Raw genomic sequence first — 20,911 nt, 5'->3', positions numbered from 1 at the left:
ATAGAGAATATTAATGATTAATAAATGATCATGCAATGTCATTAAGGGAGCCATGTAATTTATAATTGTATGACAATACTCTACCACATTATATATAGCTTAAAAAACTATTAAGGCAAAATATTTTGGCTGCTAAGATCTTTAGCATCTCTACCCCACATCCAGTTTTAGAAAACAACCTAGACCACTTAGATGTTTAATACCTAGCATTCATCAGCTCAAACAAAATAAAAATCTTAAATCAACATGAATCTCTCTCTCTCAAAAAAAAAAGAAAGAAAAAAGACCAAGCTTCGACGCGAGATCTCCTCCATTAGGGTTTATCAAGTTTTTTCCCATAAACACTAAAACCTATTATTAGGTACAACACTATTGTAAATATACTCCTTTATATAGAAATTTAAAATTATATTTTATTTTCATTGGTATATCTCTTTAATCTCTCCTGCATTGCTGGGTTATTTTGTTTGTAATTAATTAAAACTATTAAATGAAGGACTTGGAAAATCTGTAGATCTCAGTGGATCCGCTCGAGTTTGGCCCAAAACCGAATGGGCTGGCTCAAGCCGGCTCGATTACGAGACAATCTTGATGTTTAATTAAAAAATTAGATCGGCTCGCTTGATATTTGCCGACCCCCTCGGCGACGTGAACACCCCCCACCCTCTCCAAAACTCTAGAATCACGTGCTTTTCTCCGTAGATTTCATCCGACCAAAACCTTGCTCCTGCTAATCGGCAAAGCAGCCGGCGGCGGCGCCTCTTCCAGCGGAGCCGGGGTCTCCTCAAGACCTCAACCCACCCTCCCGTAGATATTTCTAGGGTTTAGGGTTAGGGTTTGGAGGCCGCTCCCAGCGGAGCAATGATGTACGGGGAGCAGCAGTCGGGCGGGGATTTCCCTAGAGGGCCGCCCATGCGTCAACCCTCGGCGTCTTCTACTAATCTCGCTCCCGAGTACCCCCACCATCCGCCCCCCTACGAAGGTACGATATGGGAGAAGGTTTTTTTTTTTGTTATTTTTTGCTCTTCATTTTGATCCTGCTTTGCTTAAACGTTTTTTTTGGAGCATTAGGTTCGTTTCTGGATGTGTGTTTTATCTGCTGTACTCTTGTATGTTTCTTTGTTATTATTTGCATGTTTTACAAGTCCTTTGATGTGAATTTTCGATTTTTTTTTGTTTTTTCGAAATAGAAAGAAAAAATTGATCTTGGGATGAGGTGAGTTGATTAACTAAAATGTTGGGAACTCATAATTGTGCGGCACTTGCTGCACTGGAAGGAAAATTTGTCGATTGAGCGTTGTAGCCTCGTAATTGCATGAAATCATGGAGATTCGTCAGTATTTTTCTACTGAATGTGTTGAAGTTAGATGGAGAGAGTGCAGAGATGGTGGTTAGGATGGTCGTATTGGGAGGTAGAAACTGCTGGCTGTTTTAATGTGTGGATGTGGAGGGTTTAGGTAGGTTATTGGACTTGGGCTTGAGATCTTATCAGTCGTCTCAACGAAGGCTTAGTTCTTCTGGTTTATTCTTGGCCTAGGAGTTTCATTTTGACACTCCAAAGCTTGCTATCCAGCTCTATAGAGATAAATACACATATTAAAAAATGTCCTTGTTGCAGAACAATCTAATCTACTAGTATTTTCAGCTTATTGAAAGGCATCTGTTTGGAATCGCATAAGGAATTTCTATGCAAGTGCTCCACGTGCTGTTTGGGAAATATCACTGTCCTGTTAACATTATCCCTGAGCACGACTTAACAAATAATACATGACAAACAGAAAGCTAAAAGCAATTGGATCGTTAGTATTGAAGTGCACTCTACTTATATGCTCTAAAATGGACCAATACTAGTGCTACATGAGGTCATGGACATTGCTTATCATTCAATGGCACATAGAATAGTCTGATGTTGGATACAGCCTGATAATTGAACATTTATTTTCTTGGGGCTTCTCTTATGCAGTCCAAATTGTCTTGTCTTCATATGATACTTTTTTTGCCTGCTTTCCCTAGATTTTTTCCCCATAAACCCATTGATAAATCTTTTCTGTAATAGGAAAGGCCTCTCATGGCATCTAAAGCCTGTGGGCAGCAGTCTCTGTACTCTATCATGCCTTGGTAGTACACATCACCTGACCCCTAAATAAGCCCAACCGTCTCCTCTATAAACACTTGCTTCATCAACAGAAACACCCTTGGGTTCAATATTTTTGCTCTCTTTAGGGTAAAGAAGCATGACTTACTACCAAGTTTTTGATAATTAGGAGGTTACTCTATTGCAAATTGAACAACATCACCTATTGATAGGAGACTAACCATGGAATCTGGCAATTTAGAAGGCAGGAAATTCTGTTCATTTGCGAGAGAAGGGCGAGAAGATGAAAACTGAGCAATGGGGAATTGATGTAAGCTATTTCCATAATGTTAATGGTTTCACCTAATTACCAAACATAAAGTCTTCATTCACTTTTTCGTTACTTTTGTCATTCAAATGCATACATTTTAATCACCATGAATGTCTAGACGTTGGACTTGGTTGTAAGCAAAATAAGCTCGTGTATAACTTCCCTAGGGTGTCCTAAGAGTGTTCTTATCTTCAATGACTATTCAGTTAGTTATTCACTGTAAGTAAAACTTCCTTCTCTAAAGCAGTTAATTTCTTTTGTATCGGGATGAGTATGCCAAATTGCCAATTGTAAATTTTGTTGCTTTTTGTGATGTTTGTATAGTGTTGTCCCAGTTTTTGCTAAATTAAGATTTTCCTTTTTCTTGCTATCATATGGTGTGCTCTGTGTTTATATTTGCAGCCCATGGAGACAGTTTTGCCGCTAAAAGAATGCGAAAGCTTGTTCAACGGCGTGCTGTGGACTACACCAGCACAGTTGTTCGATATATGCAGGTAGTATCTTCTAATTGTTTTTTTTCTTTTCGAACTTATAGAGTTATACGAATTTTGATCATCAACTCTTAGAATTTGATGGTTTGCATTGTTGCTCACATTCTCTATCATATATTGCTTCATATACTTATATATTTTTATCATATGGATTTCTTCCATTCTTCAAGGGATTAATGGTCCATTATTTGCCAAAGGAAGTTAAATTCATCAACTTTTATTTAGGAGCCAATTGTTTTTGTTTCAGGCTTTAGGAATTTCTGCTGTTAAATCATGATGGCAACTTTAGCAACCTAATTTAGTGGATTTTCATGATGACATGAATCTTTCTTGACTTAGCATGGTCTTATTTGAGTGAGAAACTTTAAGCTTGCTCCTCAAAAATTGATTTTCTATTATTTAAAAGGTTCATAGAGTGATGCTATAAAAATCTGTTCTTGTATTTCATATTACAATATATATTATGACTAGAATGGGCATTGAACCTGGGGTTTTAGTCCATTGTTGGGTATGCAGTTTTCTGAGGTAGTAAAGCTTATCCAAATGTCAACATGTCTGGTGCTGTGAAAATCCTGAAAGTTGAAGGGTCTATGTAACACTTCACAAGCTTCCCACCTACTGAATTTGGTTGGTAGGTTAGGGGTTTATGACAGAGAAAGTGATTTCCACTTTAAAGGTTGAGAGGAGGGAAAGGAGGGGGGGGGGGGGGGGGGGGATGTGGATGAATTCTGTTTTGTCTATACTGATTTGTGCTGGTATTAGATTTCCCAGGTAACTGATTTTTGGCTGGTTTCCCCATGGATCTGTTATACTGGCTGAACTGGCCTCTTATCCAACAGGTTAAACCAAATATATGCTGATATGGTTCACTCCAAGCTAGTCTAGGCTGCCAATGATCTTTAAGGCTTAATATTAAGTGTTATCTCGAGTTTTTAAGCTTTTTTTTTTGGTGATAGAATGGTGCTTAGATCATTTTTTTCTTTTTCCAATTCCGACATCAAAAGAAGAATAAAACGTGTTGGTGTTGAAGAAATGAGGTTTACTTACAATATGTTTATGCTTTTTCTGTACTACTTTAATTAAATCATTCTACTAATTATGAACATACAAGTGTAACGATTGAAAAGTCACATGTTGCCAAGTCATTGACAAAGGTATAATTTTATTTAACTTTTAACTATTATTTTGTTGTAAAAATTAGTTTTGATTTACATAATTGCTCAAAAACATGTCCATCACATACCGATTGGTATAATAATTGTTGAAACCAATCCAATTTCATGTACCAGTGGGAATTGGTATGATATGATTACTGGTCATGAAAGATACAGTGATCAAACTTCTTATTTATACTCTTTGGTGGGAAACCTGATGCATTGCTTGATTTTGGGGCCATGTCATGTCATGCTGTTTATATTTTGGTCCAAGTGGCAAAAAGTATAGGCACTCCTATAATTTTAAACCTGGATTATCTGTAACACTTTTGTGCTAGCCACCCACCAATTCTAATTTCGGATAACGGAGGAGTTGGACAGACAAGGATCCCCAATTTAAAGGCAGAAAAAAGGGGGCAGAACAGGATACCATTGTGCGCATCGAGGTGAGCTCTTGATCGGGTTGTGAAATATGTGCTTCTTTGACAGCTTTCTTCCTCTTTTTGAGCCTCCTTGGGGAGTCAGTGTTTCCCATGGTGGTGGGACATGTTTTTCCCAAGGTCCAATCATTTTGTTCTTTGGTCTTGGCCATAGTTTTTGCTCCCTTTTCACAAGCTTCCAGGTCTTTTTGAATTTTGTCAACTGTCAAACTTCACATCACATCTGACTAATTTATCAGAGATCCACAGTTCAATCCTTGTTTTTTCAAACTTGATCTAAAACTCTGCCTCATATAGCCAACATACCCTCTTGACCGTGTAGTGGATGTCTCTCAAGAATCTGAGTTGCTTACCTGCCTTTTAATGCCACCCATACAAGAGTGATATATAAAGGCATTTTGATGATTCCGATATTTGCAGATGCAATGAGGTATCTCAGATTATATAGATATTGCTCAAGAATGTATTTATTTATACAAATACTAGATTGAATTTGATGAAGCTCTTCCCATAGGTTCTATCCCTATCCCTGATCAGTGATGCCTCTGTTTCTGAATTTGAACTGTTTTACAAGCTGACCAAGTTCAATAATCAGCAAATAAACATCTCTTTGACTTAGTTTGTTGGATGACCAAGGGATAAAGATGATGTTGTTATGATTTAATCTTTTATCTTCCTATAAATATTTTTCCAGAGCAATTTCCTTGATGAGGGATAACTTTCTTTACAACTTCTGCTTCTGTGACCAGTTGGCAAAATCAACAATAAGAGTGTTTCAAATGTTCAGCCATTTTTGTGGTTGATGTCTTCTTGCTAAGCACCTTCCATCAGATCCTTGTTGATTTTGACTCGCTCTCAGGACATCAGCCTTTGTTTTTCTCATGTCTCTTTTCGCTGCCATATTCTGGTCTTGTCAAGCATCAACTCTTATTTCTAGAATAATTTCAATGAGAGGGCGATCTGTATGATTTAATAGATTTTCAACTTGTTGTTGCTTCCCTTATGCTAGCAACAAATCAGGAACTTGAACTCTTTAAACCACCTTTTTTTCTTGTATTTTTTGTTAACCAAATGTATCGTTCAGTAGTTAATTCAATGTTCTGGAAAACCTGTGGTTCAACGGCTTCCTGTTTAAACTTCTGTTTAAATTTGGCCATACTTGATAATTTAATATTATAGATGGTGGAAACTAGGGTTTTGTAAAGAGGATAACATTGAACAACCTGTAGAGAACTGTTTGTATTTTTTTGGTTCTTCATCTTAAAGTTTTTAACCAACTCTCCAATCTTTTTTATGATACTGGAGTGACAAGGGCCTGTTTATGTTGTACTAGGTCAAACAATCGGTCCATTTTGCTTTGAAAACAAAAATGGAAGTAATATAATCATATGAGTAGTTGCCAAACTTGACCTGTACCCATGCAAAACTCATGCTTGTTGCCACTGTCCACTATGTTTAGAAAGCCGAAGCATTGACTTCTATCATTGTCTATTTCTTAGTAACTCCTATAACCAAAAAGTGAATTAGCTTTGATAATTTTTGGAGGATGTCAGCATGATCCATTGATTGTTTTTTATTAGACCTTCTAATTTGGTCTCAATTGTTACTTTTCCTGGCATTATTGTTCCCAGAGCAGCTTACTTATTTCATGGGTCATGTAAATGATAAGCAGGTTCGTATGTGGCAGCGGGATGTGAGGGACAGAACTGTGTTACAACCTACTCCAGCTGCAGTCTTGGATGTCAGTAATTTAATTTTCCTATAAATTGCTGATTAAGAGATATATGCCAGGCATAGTTTGATGTCATTTTTTCAATGCATGAATCTTGCTTTTATGGTCTTATCATCGTGGTTAATGCCTAAGTTTTAGAATTGTTTTTGTTAATTATGGTGATTTGCCCCCCTTAAATCTCCCTCTTATTTCATGGGTGAATGAAGCAACTTCTAACACAAGTTTCATGATGGCTTGCTTGGTGGAGTTAAGTTTTGAGTATATTATTTGAATTGGGATGTGACATGGTGGATTTTACTTTAGTGTAAAATGGACCTTCAATGTATGCATAAGCTGCTTAATTTTAAGTTGTAAGATATCCTAAGAGACGCAACAAATAGTTACATGTTCCATACGAATTCCATGGACGCAGGCATGAGAATTGGATTTAGATACATGTCCAAGTGTTTGATTTGACATGATAAAAAAGGCAATACAAGAAAGTGTAGAAAATAATTCAAAAATATTTACTCACATATTGCTTAAAAGAAAATATTAAAATATGCTGCCTATTAAGGTCTTCTAATATTCTCATCCAAACTTTGCAATTAGCTTAAGAATTTTTGAAAAAAAGACATTTTGCAATTATTTTTTTATACCCACATTTTAAACCAATCTCTATGGTAGATGTTGTATTAAAAAAGTACAATTAATTGTTGGTTTTGCAAGAAAAGGTTGGATTTTATTTTTTTTAGTTTTTTGCAGTACGATACACATTTGGGGGTCTCCAATGATTTTGCCTCTGGATGATGAGTTGGGTCACAGTCTAAACAATTGTATCATATATTCAAATTGTATCTCAGACATTGAATAAATGTGTTTCACTGATTTCATACTTAGGCTTGGGACAAAATCATCCAGGGACTCTTAAATGTGTATCACCCTGCCAAAAAAAATCTGATCTTTTCTCGCAGAATCAATAATTAGGTGGTTTTTAATGCAGAATTCTCATCCCTGTAAAGAACAAATCTCACTTTTAACATTATCACAGTAGGTGAACTGATTATTGGAGGGTCCACCTGCTTACCAATTTTCAGAAGCTGCGATTAGAAAAATGATAAATATTCAAGTATCTGATGAGTTTCCAATTCGTATATGTATTATACATGGATTCTAGGATGTGGACATGGGTGTGCAGGTAACATAGTTCAACCACTGATCTTAATATCAGATTTGAATGCAAGGAAGAAAAAAACTTGGAGGCACTAAGAAATGGGTAGATCACACTACTTGAAGGCTCTGGTTACAATTATTAGTTGTGAAGACTTATTGCTATGTTGATGGTTTTTAGGATTTATTTACTTTGCTGAAGTTTTTTATGGGTGCAGATGTTACCCACAGTTGCATATGCTGATAATCCATCAACAAGCTTTGCTGCAAAATTTGTTCATGCCTCTACAAACAAAAACAGATGTTCAATTAATCGAGTCTTGGTAAGTTTGATAAATTTTATCTATTTTCTTCATTATGATTGCTAAACTACATGCACACTCAGTCAAGCTTGGGTCACATAACAACCGAGGCAAGCTTGAAGGCTTCCTGAGCCAAGCTTGAAGACATCCTGTAAAACTCACTCGAGCTTGATTGCCCCTTTTGCATAAAGAGTGAAGCCTGAACAGCCTACTACTTGGCTTGGAGTGGCTTAATTGAGCCCTGTATGAGCAGGAACATAATTCTTGTTTTTTTAAAATAAGATCTATATTGCAGAAGCAGTACTAAATAAATAACTGTAAAACATCCAGGATGCATATGTAGACGGTAAATTCCTTCAGATCATGGAAGTTTTGGTGGATTAGACCGTTCAATTAGGATGGATAAATCAGTGTTCTGTTTCGAGTTTGATATAGTCGTATTTTCTAATAGGTATTAATGTTTACACTGTTAAAGAAGTTGAAATATTTGAAATTAAGCAGATTCTGTTAGTTTTAGCGTAACATTGAATTTCAGTTACCTTTATTTCCTGTTTCATTTACTTGTGGTTAAGGTTTCAAATATTGGTATTGGATCTCATACCGATTTTTTGCTGGAACGATATGGTTCCAGGTACCAACATATGGTATAGGATTGCATACCATATGAAACACACAGTGTACTGGTTCAGGAAATCTGCAGGAATGGTACGGTGCCACTCATATTGTCCTGTTCTGCCAGTATTTGAAACCTTGCTTGTGGTTCTATTTCTTCTTTACCCTAGTTAGACAGCTATACCCTTGCAGTCTCTTGAGTTATGGATTCCTTTGCCGAGCCTGTTGCATCCCTTTCATATTAAGGAGTTGACTTTAGGTTTTCTAAATTCGGTACATAAACACTAACATGACCGTGCTTCTAAAATCCTGATTTCCATTTTAGACATCGCTTTCAGATATGAATTCTGTCTTTTTGGTTTCTTTGTCTACAATAAATAAGATATATTTTTTTCATTTGACTTTGTAACCCCTTTTTTGGGTATAAAGTGGACCCCTACAGGGCGGCGTCTTATAACCGGGTCACAAAGTGGCGAATTTACTCTTTGGAATGGACAATCTTTTAACTTTGAAATGATCCTTCAGGTATTTAATGACATCTGTTTTTTCCCTTGAAAGCTATCCATTTCTCATGAGTAAGCTTGACTTATTTTAGTAGTCTCATTTATGCTTCAGGCTCATGATCATGCTATTAGGTCCATGGTTTGGAGTCACAATGAGAATTGGATGGTCACTGGTGATGATGGGGGTTCAATCAAGTAAGTTTCCTGTATGATAGATCTGACTGCTGTTACTCTACCATCGCTCAGTATATTCTTGAAGCCTGTTTTATTTCTCATGCATCAGATATCTTTTGCTTGTCAACTGTTGTTTAGGTATTGGCAAAATAACATGAACAATGTCAAGGCAAATAAATCTGCCCATAAAGAATCAATCCGGGACTTAAGGTGCATATTCCTTGGCTTTTTATTTTTGGCTATTCTGTACAAAGAGGATCAAGTCATGTAAAGCTAACACTTGTTCAACAGTTTTTCTAGAACAGATTTAAAATTCTGTTCCTGCTCTGATGACACTACTGTTAAGGTCTGGGATTTTGCAAGGTGCCAAGAGGAGAGATCCTTAACTGGTAATGTTGCAAATTTATTCCGTATGCAACTTTGAGTTAAAGTTGTTACTTGACTACTCATATTGCAGCTTCTTTCGATGTTGGCTTTTGTTGAAACTGCGTATATATCTGTAATTTTTTTTTTTCACATTGGCTTTTGTTAGTCCATACATGCATGCATCCTTCTCCGTTAGATGATACAGCAAAATGCTGATTTCAACAAGAGAAACATATCTTATCATTGTTAAATAATACTATAAGGCTGATTTAGTAGATCTAGTTTTAGCTTTTGACCGATCTGTGTGATTGCTTACCTCCCCTAAATGAAAGAAAGCTTTTTTTATTATTTTTGTGTTGCATGCAACTATGATCTTTACTTTCTTCCCTTACATCGCAATATGTAAGTAGAAAACTCAGACTTTCTACTTCAACGCATCAACAAAGGGGCATCTATGGCCGTTATGTTGTAGTGGCATTACTAGTCTTGCGAAGGAAGCACAAGAAGGGAGGAAACATGCACACAGACTAGGTTGGAAATAGGCCTGGGCTAGCCCGAGGCCCGTCAGCCGGGCCAACTTCCAGCCGGACTTTGGTACTAGACTGAGAGTGTTCGAGCTCAATTGTAGAGCCAAATTAAGATCCAACGTAGCCCAAGCCTAGCATGGCCCACCCGCTAACCCTAACCCATTACCCCCGCCCCCATGCTTCCATCCTTACCTCCCCCTGCCCCCTATGCGTCCCATTTTCGCCTCTCTCTCTCCCTCTCCCTCTCCCTCTCTTCATGCCCTAGCCCTCCCCTCCCTCATGTCCATCCCCCTCAAACCACCCTTCCTCTCCATTCTCTCTCCCCCCTGTGCCTTATCCTTTTTCTCCCTCCTCTAGCCCATCCCCATTCCCCCACCCTTCCTCTTCCCCTCTATCTCCTCCCTCTTGATGGTGGTGAAGGCCACAGACATGGAGGTGGTGGACTTCGAGCCGCAGGGTGACGATCTTATGGATGAGGATGGCAAAGCCAATGTTAATGCCTCCTCTCCCTGCTCCAAGCTCCACTCTGTCACCTACTATGATCCATCTCCTAGCTCCAAGAAGACTTGGGCTGTGGGTTTTGGGAGGTGGCTGCCTATCTAGCCCAACAACCTCCTTGCTGGCCCAGACTTCGATTTGCTCAACTTTGACGGCGGCTTGGGTCCCTAATGTGTTCATCTACTTCGTTTGTTTTTCCCCTTTGATTTTTAAAATTTTCTAAGCGGCATCTTGCTAGGGTTTCTTAATCTTCTTCATATGATTAGATGCTTTAATCTTTCTTTCTGGGTTTGGGTACCTTTAGATTAGAATGATTAGGGTTTGAGGTTTTCTAAAACCTCCTCTATCTCTCGCTCTCCCCCTCCTTGTGCCCTAGCCCTCCCCTTCCTCTTGCACATCCCCTTCCCCCAACCTTTCCTCTCTGCTTTCATATCCTCCTTTGCCCCTCCTCGACCTTGTTCTTCTCCTCCCTCCATCCTCCACCACGTGGGGCTCGAACTCAGGTTGGGCCTACTCAAGCTCGATTTAGATAGTGCTTATTTGGGCTTTGAGCCAGACTCGGGCTCGCATTGGGCTTGGGCGTGATCCTACCAAATATTTTTATGCATAGGCATAGCCTAAAGCTTGAAAAGATTTTATGAGTTGGGCTGGGTGGGCCTATTTGGGCTTTGGGCTGGATTGGGCTTGGGTTGGGCTTCAGCTTGACCCTACAAAAAATTTTCAGGCATGTGCGTGGCCTAGTTTGTCTTGGCTGGGACCGGGTTGCATGGGGACCTGACCGGGTCTGGCCACGTTTCAACCCTTACATGTACATACACTTTTATGTATCTTTCTCTGCCGATCAGATTACCATATAACTTTTGGACATGGAAAAAATATATTAAGTAGCCTATGAATTTGGTCTCAGTTGGAGTTTTTGGCAGACTTGTCTAGATACTGTTATCTAGAAATTTCTTTCCTACTCAAACCAATATAATTGTAGTTACATTTTCTGATCATCCTTAAATTGCAAAGAGGATCCTCCTCTTTTCTTTTTTTTTTTGGCCTACTTCCTGAGTTTGAGCTTCACCAAGAAAATTATATACTGTAGTTTCCATATTTGGCAATATCAATTGTACATGGAGTACCTTTTTTTGTGTTGTTTACATTTTTCATTAAACTTCTCTCAATTTTATGGGCCATTTTACTTCTGATTATCCTTAAATTGCAAAGAGGATCCTCCTCCTCTTAATTTTTTTTTGGTCGACTTCCTGAGTTTGAGCTTCACCAAGAAAATTATATACTGTACTTCCCATATTTTGGCAATATCAATTGTACATGGAGTACCCTTTTTTGGGTTTGTTGTCTACATTTTTCATCAAACTTCTCTCAATTTTATGGGCCATTTTACTTTTAAAACCATCATGATGTTTTGTTCTTTTGCTAGTAAATGAGACGACTAATTATGTGATTGGAACTTGCATAAGTAACCTAAGATTCCTTTATATGTGCTTTGAACTCAGACAGGCCATGGTTGGGATGTCAAGAGTGTTGATTGGCATCCAACAAAATCTTTACTGGTTTCAGGTGTGTTATTATATCTTTGTTCTGTTTGTAATGATTTTCTCATCTTCCAAGATTTTCCACGTTATTTATTTTTCTGTGCTTGCATGTGCTACAACAGGTGGCAAAGACAATCTTGTGAAACTATGGGATGCAAAAACAGGAAGAGAGCTCTGTTCATTGTTAGTATAGTTTTGTTATCGTCTTGCTTTTTATATATGAAAAGTATGCGTTCTGGTTAATGATACATTTGATTTGCAGCCATGGTCACAAAAATACAGTACTTTGTGTCAAATGGAATCAAAATGGCAACTGGGTGCTGACTGCTTCTAAAGATCAGATAATTAAGGTGCATCTTCGTCACCTTCTTTTGAATTTGTTGATTCCATCCTTGCAACATTCTGGCCCTTTACTACAAAGCATGGACACATTGATGAAATATGGATTTGATCCATAAGAATATGTTGATAAGTAATTTTTTTTAAAATGGTACAAATATAGTAGGGATGCAACAATATAGAATAGATTTCTATGCATAAATAATTCTAGATATATACAGCTAACATTTACTTTACTTTATTGTTGGTTCTACAGTTGTGATTTATGATAATCATGCAGGAATCCTTGATTTACTCTTCAAAAAAGATATTTTTACCTGTACACTGTATCAAAGGGTTCAAGACATAAATAAAATACAATCAACATGGTAACTGAGTGCTGACTGCTTCCAATGATCAGATAATTAAGTGCATCTTCGTTTCCTTTTGAATTTGTTGATTCCATCCTTTCAACATTCGGGGCCTTTACTACGAAACATGGACACATATACGAAATATGGATATGGTACATAAGAATATGCTGAGAAGACTATTTTTTTTAAAAGGTACAGATATAGTGGGGATACAACAATATTTAAAATATATCTTTACATAATAATTCTATATATAACAAACATCGACTTTAGTTTATTGACGCTCTATAGTTGTGATTTATGACTGCTTCTAATGATCAGATAATTAAGTGCATCTTCGTCACCTTTTGAATTTGTTGATTCCATCCTTTCAACGTTCCGGGCCTTTACTACGAAGCACGGACACATATACGAAATATGGATATGGTACATAAGAATATGCTGATAAGACAATTTTTTAAAAGGTACAGATATAGTGGGGATACAACAATATTTAAAATATATCTTTACATAATAATTCTATATATAACAAACATCGACTTTAGTTTATTGACGGCTCCATAGTTGTGATTTATGATAACCACCCAGGAATCCTTGTTTTATTCATCAAAAAAGGTGTTTTTATCTGTATCAAAAGGTTCAAGACATAAATAAAATGTTAAGAAGTTTAAGATGCAATTAAGGAACCCCTGGACACCTCAACACCAATGAATCAACACAAACAGAAGTGCATGAAAGGAAAAAACTATGCATAAATAAGTTCTGACGAGTTTACAAATGTGTCTATACGTACGTAAATAAAATTGAATGAATTTTTATGAGGGAAAAGTGTTGGCACATTCTTTAAGAGGGTGTGTTGGCAATGGTCCTGAAATGAAATTAATGAAAACTTTTTTTTACCAAAAAAAAACTTGTTTCTGGACCTATTGGAGTCATTGTTCTAATAAGTGATTAATGCGGCGATGTACATATGCATCCCCTGGTTGCCTGGCAAAGGGGCTAGGCGGCCAAGCTATGCAACCAGAAATAATTGTTATCCAAGTACTATGTTGGCCTAAGCCTAACCAGCCTGGGCAGATATGTGGATCAGGTAGAAATGCAAGTTGAGTACCACGCCATACCTCATCTCATCTTCCTTCTCTCTCTCCTACCCTGCCTCTTCTCCTCCACCTTTTCCTTTGGCTTCTCCTCCTCCCACTCTGCTATGACCATCTATTTGTCTACGTCCCTTCTTGTCCTCCTCTTCCACCCAATATACAAGTTGCCTAGGTGCTATGCAATAATTCCCTGGTTGCTCACAGCCACATTTTAGAACCTTAATGAGGGAAGAAGAACATCATATGATGCTTATTCAACATGTTAAGTAATTGGTTTAGCATTACATTCTTGATGGGAATTCGAACTCTCACAACCCCGATTGACTTTTAGTTGTAGTTATGATGTGTTTTTTCGAAGCTCCTATATTATGTGTTTTCTGGGACATGAAATGTTTCAAGGAAACCATATCTTGTGCATGCTCTTCTTTGGATATATATATTTTAAATTATTTACACTAATTAATTATAAATTTTTTTTATTGATTTCAGCTTTATGATATTAGATCCATGAAAGAGCTTGAATCATTTCGTGGACACAGCAAGGATGTGACTGGTTAGTGAATAGTTCTAGATATATTTTTTGTTATTTTGTTATCTTGTCATAATTGCAGGGCACATGCACGGAGGGACGCAGGCACATAGTTGTTTGCAAAAATATAGTTTGATTTGGATTTGGAAATTTACATTATTGTTGCTGCAACATATGTGACAGATATACTCCAATACGCCTTCCTTATTTTCTATAAACAAATAAAATATCATTTATAATCATTTCTTCCCTTTTCAAGTATATACAACATTGCTAAAGTGCAAAATATAACCTCAAATTTAAGCTTGCTGGTACATGGAATGGTATATTACTGGAAAGTAGTTTTGTGGAATCTGATTTCAGGTGTAGAACCAATTTTTGCTGTATATGTATTTGTTTTTCTCATCCTCGAGGCTAAGGATAGGTATCACCTCATTTTTTGTTCGTCTGATTTTAGTTTTTTAGTCATTAATGCATTTAAACGTAAGATATCTTAAGATGCATGAAGCATATTTTTCAATGTGAAACAGGAAGTTTAGATAGAATTTGATGCCATGCAGTTTTTCTATTCTTCAACATCAGTGAGGCTTGAAAAAATATGTTGTCTTATTTTATGTTGTTGCTGTAGCATACACTCACCATTTGGAATTGTATTTTGCTAGCTCTGGCATGGCATCCATTTCACGAAGAATACTTTGTCAGTGGGAGTTTTGATGGATCCATCTTTCATTGGCTTGTTGGGTAAGCCATCTTCAATGACATCATTCTTCTTTACTTCTTATATATTTGGCCTACACCACACTTATTCCAGCTTATGTAACATGTGATTGCTGCATGATTCATTAGAGGCAAAAGCTCGTATGAAACATCCCATCATTCTTCAGTTCTTATTATTCACCTGCTCTTGATCTGTATTATCTGTTGCAATTCTTAATTAGCTGTTGTTATCTCGTATGAAATTGGTGCATTCTGCTTTCTGTTATTATTAATGACTGTTCTGTGCAGGCATGAAACTCCTCAGATTGAAATTCCTGGTGCACATGATAACAGTGTTTGGGATCTAGCTTGGCATCCCATTGGCTATTTACTTTGCAGGTATCTCATTGATTTGATTGGTTTTGCTGATGTTATTGGTTTTCTTCTGCATATCAACTTTTCACTTTACTTTTTGCCTTGAGATCCCTGTTCATGTTATTATATGTGTAGGTTTTTGTTACTCTTGTTATCAATAGCATGCATTTAGTTATTGTTATTTGCATGTTTAACCATGTGTCCTCGTTTTTATGCATATTTGTATAGCTGATACCTTCCATCTCTTTTTTTTAATGTCCACTGAGTATTTTTTCTCTTGGAGTTTTCACTTTTATTAGTACTTATTACCAAGGAATGCTGAATCGGCCCGTACCGGCTGGTTCATCCCGTACCGAACTAGTTCGATCTCTGACAGGTCCGGTTCGGCCTTAAAAATTGGTTTTGGCCCCGTCGGAACCAAGTGGTATCGGGCCGGAATCGGCCTGAACCGTCCGGAACTGGCCGGTTCCGTTCGGTATGGCTAGGAATTGGTGCGAATTCGTTAGTTCACACCGATTCCAATTTTTTTTGCCACAGTGCCCGTTGTGGTTGATTTGACCAGACGAGGACACTACGGTCCTTGGTCAACTCGGTCAGGAGGGCGACATAGCCAGACAGAAAGGGGCACGAAGGGTAAGAAGGCAGTTGTCCAGCAAACCAAAATAGAAAAAGAAAGGGCCCCAGTAGAGAGTGTCGATAAGGAGACCTGGAGCAGCAGCGATGAAGGTTCTGGTGGTCATGGATCTGCTAGCCATGGAGAGAGTGGAGAACAGTATGGTACTGCTTATGAGACAGCCGGAGGCTGATCTTTGATACACCGATGAGTTACAGTTTACGTATGCTACATAGGATAGGAATCGTGGTCCACGATCTGATAGAGCTCGCAAGGATATCATTGTATATAAGAGATGGGCTCCTCGAGGTCGTTCAGGAGGACAGGATGCGACTGCAGATGACCTCGCATGTGGAGTAGGATCCATAGACGTATCCAGTTCTAGGTCGTATATTGGATCTTATTATTTACGGCCTCAGGCAGCTTATGACCTATACGGATATGGATATGATGCGTCGGAGTCATTTTCCGATGGCTACTACCCATGCAGCCCGGAGTATCTCACGGGTCGGATTTTGCTGCATCCATATTTGGATGGGCCCCTCCATAGCTAAAAGACACCTCTTAGAGCCAGAGCTTCAGCGAGAGATCCCAGAGTGCTTATAACCTGATGCTTGTTTCTTATAGGATGAGTATACAAGACTACAACACTGCTTGGTTAGAGGGGTGGGTTGATGTGCCTTCTGATTATGTTGATTCGGATATCTACGAGAGGCATCGCCACTTAATCCAATTTTAGATATCCGAGAATGCTTTAAAAGTATGTAATTGATTGTATCTTAATTTGAAGATATTTTATGTTGTTTATTTTATGATTTGTATCATTTGAAAGCAATAAGATGTACCATTTGAAAGCAATAAGATGCATCATTTAGCTTAAATTGGAATCATAGAAACATTAGAAAACATGAAAAAAATAAAAAAAACAAAAAAACATTAAATTAGATTTAAATTCATAGAAAAATTTGAAAAGAGAGGTAATTCAAAAAAAAAGAAGCGTGCGGAGTCAGAAATCAGGCCGAGCCGGTTCGATACGCCTACCGGTATCGGTTCGGCATACCTTGCTTATTACAGTATTGTTTCTTTTCTTGAGCAATTATTGTATGTGAAATAAATGCCCATGAGATATACCTTTTTCTTGTTACTGATTGATTGTTGATGATATGGTATGTATGTAATTAAACAATTGGGTCTGGGTGAATGTTCACAGGCCATGTTGGCTGTGGCATATCTAGTCTGTGCAGCTCTAGATGTTTGACTCATTCATGCGAGCTTTTGCTAACTATATTTTCTTTCCTTTTTTCTTTTTAAATGACTTCATTCGCATTTGAGCGTATAACTACTGTCAGTTACATATAGTTGACCTTATTAATATGTGCACACACGTGCGTGTGTATAAATTCTTTGCTAGATATCATCACTTCTTGTCTTTCCTTTCCATTTAAGTGTCGTTATCTTATCACCAAAATTTAACCTACTTTTAGAAAAAAGCTTTTGCTTGTTACCAAAAAATTACTTTTGCTAAGTTCATGCAAATAATAATGCAGACACTATCTTATGCTAAACTGTTTTCTTGTGTATCTTTGGTCTGATCTCTAATATATCTTTTTATTTGCTTTTATTAACTATACAAATGTTCTCATCTTCATTATGGTTAATCTGCTACTAATTAAGCGTTTTGCTGCAGTGGTAGCAATGATCACACAACAAAGTTTTGGTGCAGAAACAGGCCTGGAGATACTAGTCGTGATAAATATAGTATTGGTCAGAGTCAAGTCACTATTGCTTACATGCAGTCTATCTTCCATTCTACTTTCAGTTTAGCAGTATTTAAAATACTGATAGCTTTCCTTGAAAATAGGACAACCTCTTTTTTTCACATGGATAACTGTTTATTTTTATCTGAAGATCAGAAAAGTTACCCTCGATTCTTTATGTTTCTTATTTCTAGGTCATTGTGATCAAAATGCTATCCTTGCTGGTCGTACAATAAGTGGTTTCCCAGTACCAGAACCTCCACAAACTCCAGGACCATTTGCTCCTGGATTGTCGCGAAATGAAGGAACTATTCCTGGTATTGGAGTTGCAATGCCACTCTCTGTTCCATCTCTTGATGGGTCAGATCAAGGAGAGCAGAGGCAGCCTATTCCGGGTATTCTTCCTAGTGGTGCACCTCCTCTTCCACCAGGTCCCCATCCATCCCTTTTGGCATCCGGGCAGCAACAAGCATTTCAGCAAATTCCCCAGCAAGGCCCACCTCAACAGCAGCAACAAGTGTCATTTTCACAGCAAATGGTTTCACTGCCACTTCCTCCACCGAACCTGCCTCAGCTACCGCCGCAATCACATTTGCCATTTCTTCAGCATCCTCATGGACCTCGCCCTCCGCCTCTGCAGCTTCCTCCTCTTGGATCCATTCCCTCATCAATGCCAGGCTCCATGCCCATGCCTTCGTCAATGGCTCCATCATTGCCCCTACCTTTGCCTAATCCAATGGTACTACCCTATCCTAGTTACATGATTATTTAACTGTTAAACATCTCAAGTTATTTATAATCCTTTATTTTTTTGATGTCAGAATTTCATTAAAATATCTTATTGTGAACTTCAATGAATTTTTAGTTAGCATTTTACAAACCATGCCTCCATTTAGTTGTTCCCTTCTTCTGTCGGAACTGTTAAGGATGTAAATTTTATTCATTTTACTTCATTTTACAAGATTTAAGGAAAGTTTATGAGCTGTTTTTAGTTGCATCAATTTGAAACAGCAAGGTTATAACTTAGTTCAAAATCTTTGCATTTTCCTGGAAGCTTACAACCAAGCCACCGTGCAACTCATAATTGTAAAACCCGAGCATGATTTTCAAAAAAAATTCTTTCTTCAGTCTTAACTCATCACCTAAAAGCAAGCTCAAAGATGTAAAGAGGTCTTTTAGTTTGGCCAATGTACAATAATCTGGCCACGAGTTAGTCTTGACCAGATTGAAAGTGACTGCAGTTTTGAATTGGTTCTGCATGAATCCAAAATATTTCAGTTTTTCTTTCTTTCTGATAAAAATTCAAACCATTGTTCTGCACTCTTATTTGCTATGTGATATCTGTGCAAGATTTTAGTGTCTGCCGGCCTGTTCTTTTTGCCTTTGCTGCCGCATTACATTTTGCTCATGTATCCAATGGTCAAGTGTAACTCCTTAGTAATGCAAGAATTCACATCTTTTGTCTTAAATCATCTTATGCATTAGAATTCATCACAAATTTCCTACTTTTACTGTAATCTGAAAGGTGAAAGCCAACTGATTATAGAACATATATACAAGTCTGTGATTTATCAATGCAATGGTTGGCTGGTAGATGAAAAGTATGTGATGAGAGAGTTTATTGTGTGGTTTTTGAAAATATTTGGGAAGTAAGACATCATTTATTTTTATGTTGGTTATCTTATAAACGTTGTGTGTCCGCATGTACTAATTGCTGTCATTACTATTTCAGCTGATGCAAGGTTCAGGAAATCAGATGCTCTCCCCAATGCCACAAGGAAGCATGATGGGCCTTAATCAGATGCACTCAGGGCCTGTTACTACCAGCAATATTCCTCCTGTGGGAGGTTTTGCAAATGGGATAAATATTCAGGGTGCAACGAATGCAGCTGGGCTACAAAATTTTCCGCTTGGTGGCATGTTTAACCGGCCACAAGTTGGGCAAATAGGGCCAATTCCAGGATTAAATGCTTATCAGGTACAAAACGATCATTTATTTCCTCCAACTCGGTAAATGGAATTTTGCCAAGTTATTAGTTGATTCAACATTGCTTATGACCTCATCTGTGGCCAACTATTTTGAGGGATGAATCTGTTCTTAGCTAATGCTGTTGAATTGGTAATTGCAGCCTGGAATGATGGATGTTCGGGTTCCTGGCATGGCTCTAGGAGGCAATATGGGGCTTCCACCACCACCACCACCACCACTTCCTCATGGATCAGCACCCCAATAGCTCTGTGAACACTGTGTAGCTGTCAGCTAGGAGGGTAAAATGGATTCGCTGGAACATCTTATGCAGTATAAGACTGGAATTCTTGCCCGGGATTGTAGAGTTTGTTGCTATAAAATATTAATTTAAGTTTCAAAGATCTATAATATTATCAAAATTGCAGATGCATCTCTTGAAGCAAAAAACTGGAAACATATAATGTTGGTGCCCTGATACAATGTTAAAGAGCTGATCGTTCTTTTCTCCCGGTAGATTGGATGTATGTGGTGTAGTCGAAGCAGCTGGAATGTCACCTGTGCAAGAGGACTTATCTTCTCACTACGACAAGCTTTGGGAAACTAGTGTATGAATGTTAAAATCCTTGAGCTGCCTCGGAACAAGTTTCTATAGACCCATTTCTATCAATTAAGAAAAAGACTGGCACCTAAAATCCTTGAGCCCACTACTGAGATTTTCAAGAAGAATGGTGGGAACTTAAAGAAAAATATAAAGTTAGGAAGATTCCTATCTTCCTAATTGGAGCAATATGTAAACAAAGCTTGTTTCTTCATCTGAATGAACCTGGAATGCTTGATGTCGCTTCTGTCAAAAGACGCTACTGGCTCCTAGTTTAAATGTGACCAAGAATTGTTATTGCTAGTTCTGAAACAAATATCATCTGCACCAAGAAAGAATATCAAGCACCGGTCAGCTTCATCTCTTTCGTTTTAAATTCCATGGGATGGGACCGTCTCAATTTTTCTGTGGAACGAGATGTACCTTAGTTCTGCACCGTCACGATATTTGAGATGGGAGATATCCTTGGGACAATGGGGCGATAGCAAAACGGTCCTATTCCGTACCACTCTTGCCCATGTTGCTTAATTATATAGTTTTGACGTGATCTAGTGCCCTCGCATGGTCAGAGAGTTAGATCTTTGAAAGTCTGCTAGGTTTATTACATTGTTTTTCATATAAATAAATAATATTTTTTAGATTTTTTTTATTTTTTTATATAATGTAAATATGAAAGTGTTAACTAGTTGAG

At 37.8% G+C, this 20,911-nt stretch overlaps 1 protein-coding gene across 1 annotated transcript; it reads left to right on the top strand.

Annotated features, from left to right (window-relative positions):
- The first annotated feature begins 628 nt into the window (after window positions 1–628).
- On the top strand, window positions 629–20,127 carry LOC103714650 (flowering time control protein FY). The gene is made up of 18 exons (XM_008801974.3): window positions 629–982; window positions 2,808–2,899; window positions 6,163–6,231; window positions 7,590–7,694; window positions 8,715–8,810; window positions 8,901–8,983; window positions 9,101–9,172; window positions 9,254–9,351; window positions 11,860–11,919; window positions 12,017–12,077; window positions 12,157–12,244; window positions 14,173–14,236; window positions 14,875–14,953; window positions 15,218–15,307; window positions 17,584–17,660; window positions 17,848–18,392; window positions 19,386–19,631; window positions 19,783–20,127. Exons 1-18 carry the CDS (start codon window positions 862–864, stop codon window positions 19,885–19,887), a joined length of 2,151 nt encoding a protein of 716 aa, XP_008800196.1. The 5' UTR covers window positions 629–861; the 3' UTR covers window positions 19,888–20,127.
- Window positions 20,128–20,911: the final 784 nt, after the last annotated feature.

Source organism: Phoenix dactylifera, chromosome 13, assembly GCF_009389715.1.
Source record: "Phoenix dactylifera cultivar Barhee BC4 chromosome 13, palm_55x_up_171113_PBpolish2nd_filt_p, whole genome shotgun sequence".
Classification (NCBI taxonomy): domain Eukaryota; kingdom Viridiplantae; phylum Streptophyta; class Magnoliopsida; order Arecales; family Arecaceae; genus Phoenix; species Phoenix dactylifera.
The sequence above is the reverse complement of the archived record's forward strand: the minus strand, read 5'-3'. Positions and strand labels throughout refer to the sequence as shown.

Excerpts from the sequence above, each read along its gene's own strand:
- LOC103714650 (XM_008801974.3), top strand. The coding sequence starts at position 862 with ATGATGTACGGGGAGCAGCAGTCGGGCGGGGATTTCCCTAGAGGGCCG. Across the intron at positions 7,695-8,714 it reads GTTCAATTAATCGAGTCTTG|TGGACCCCTACAGGGCGGCG; the intron begins GTAAGTTTGATA and ends TTGGGTATAAAG. Across the intron at positions 18,393-19,385 it reads TACCTTTGCCTAATCCAATG|CTGATGCAAGGTTCAGGAAA; the intron begins GTACTACCCTAT and ends TTACTATTTCAG.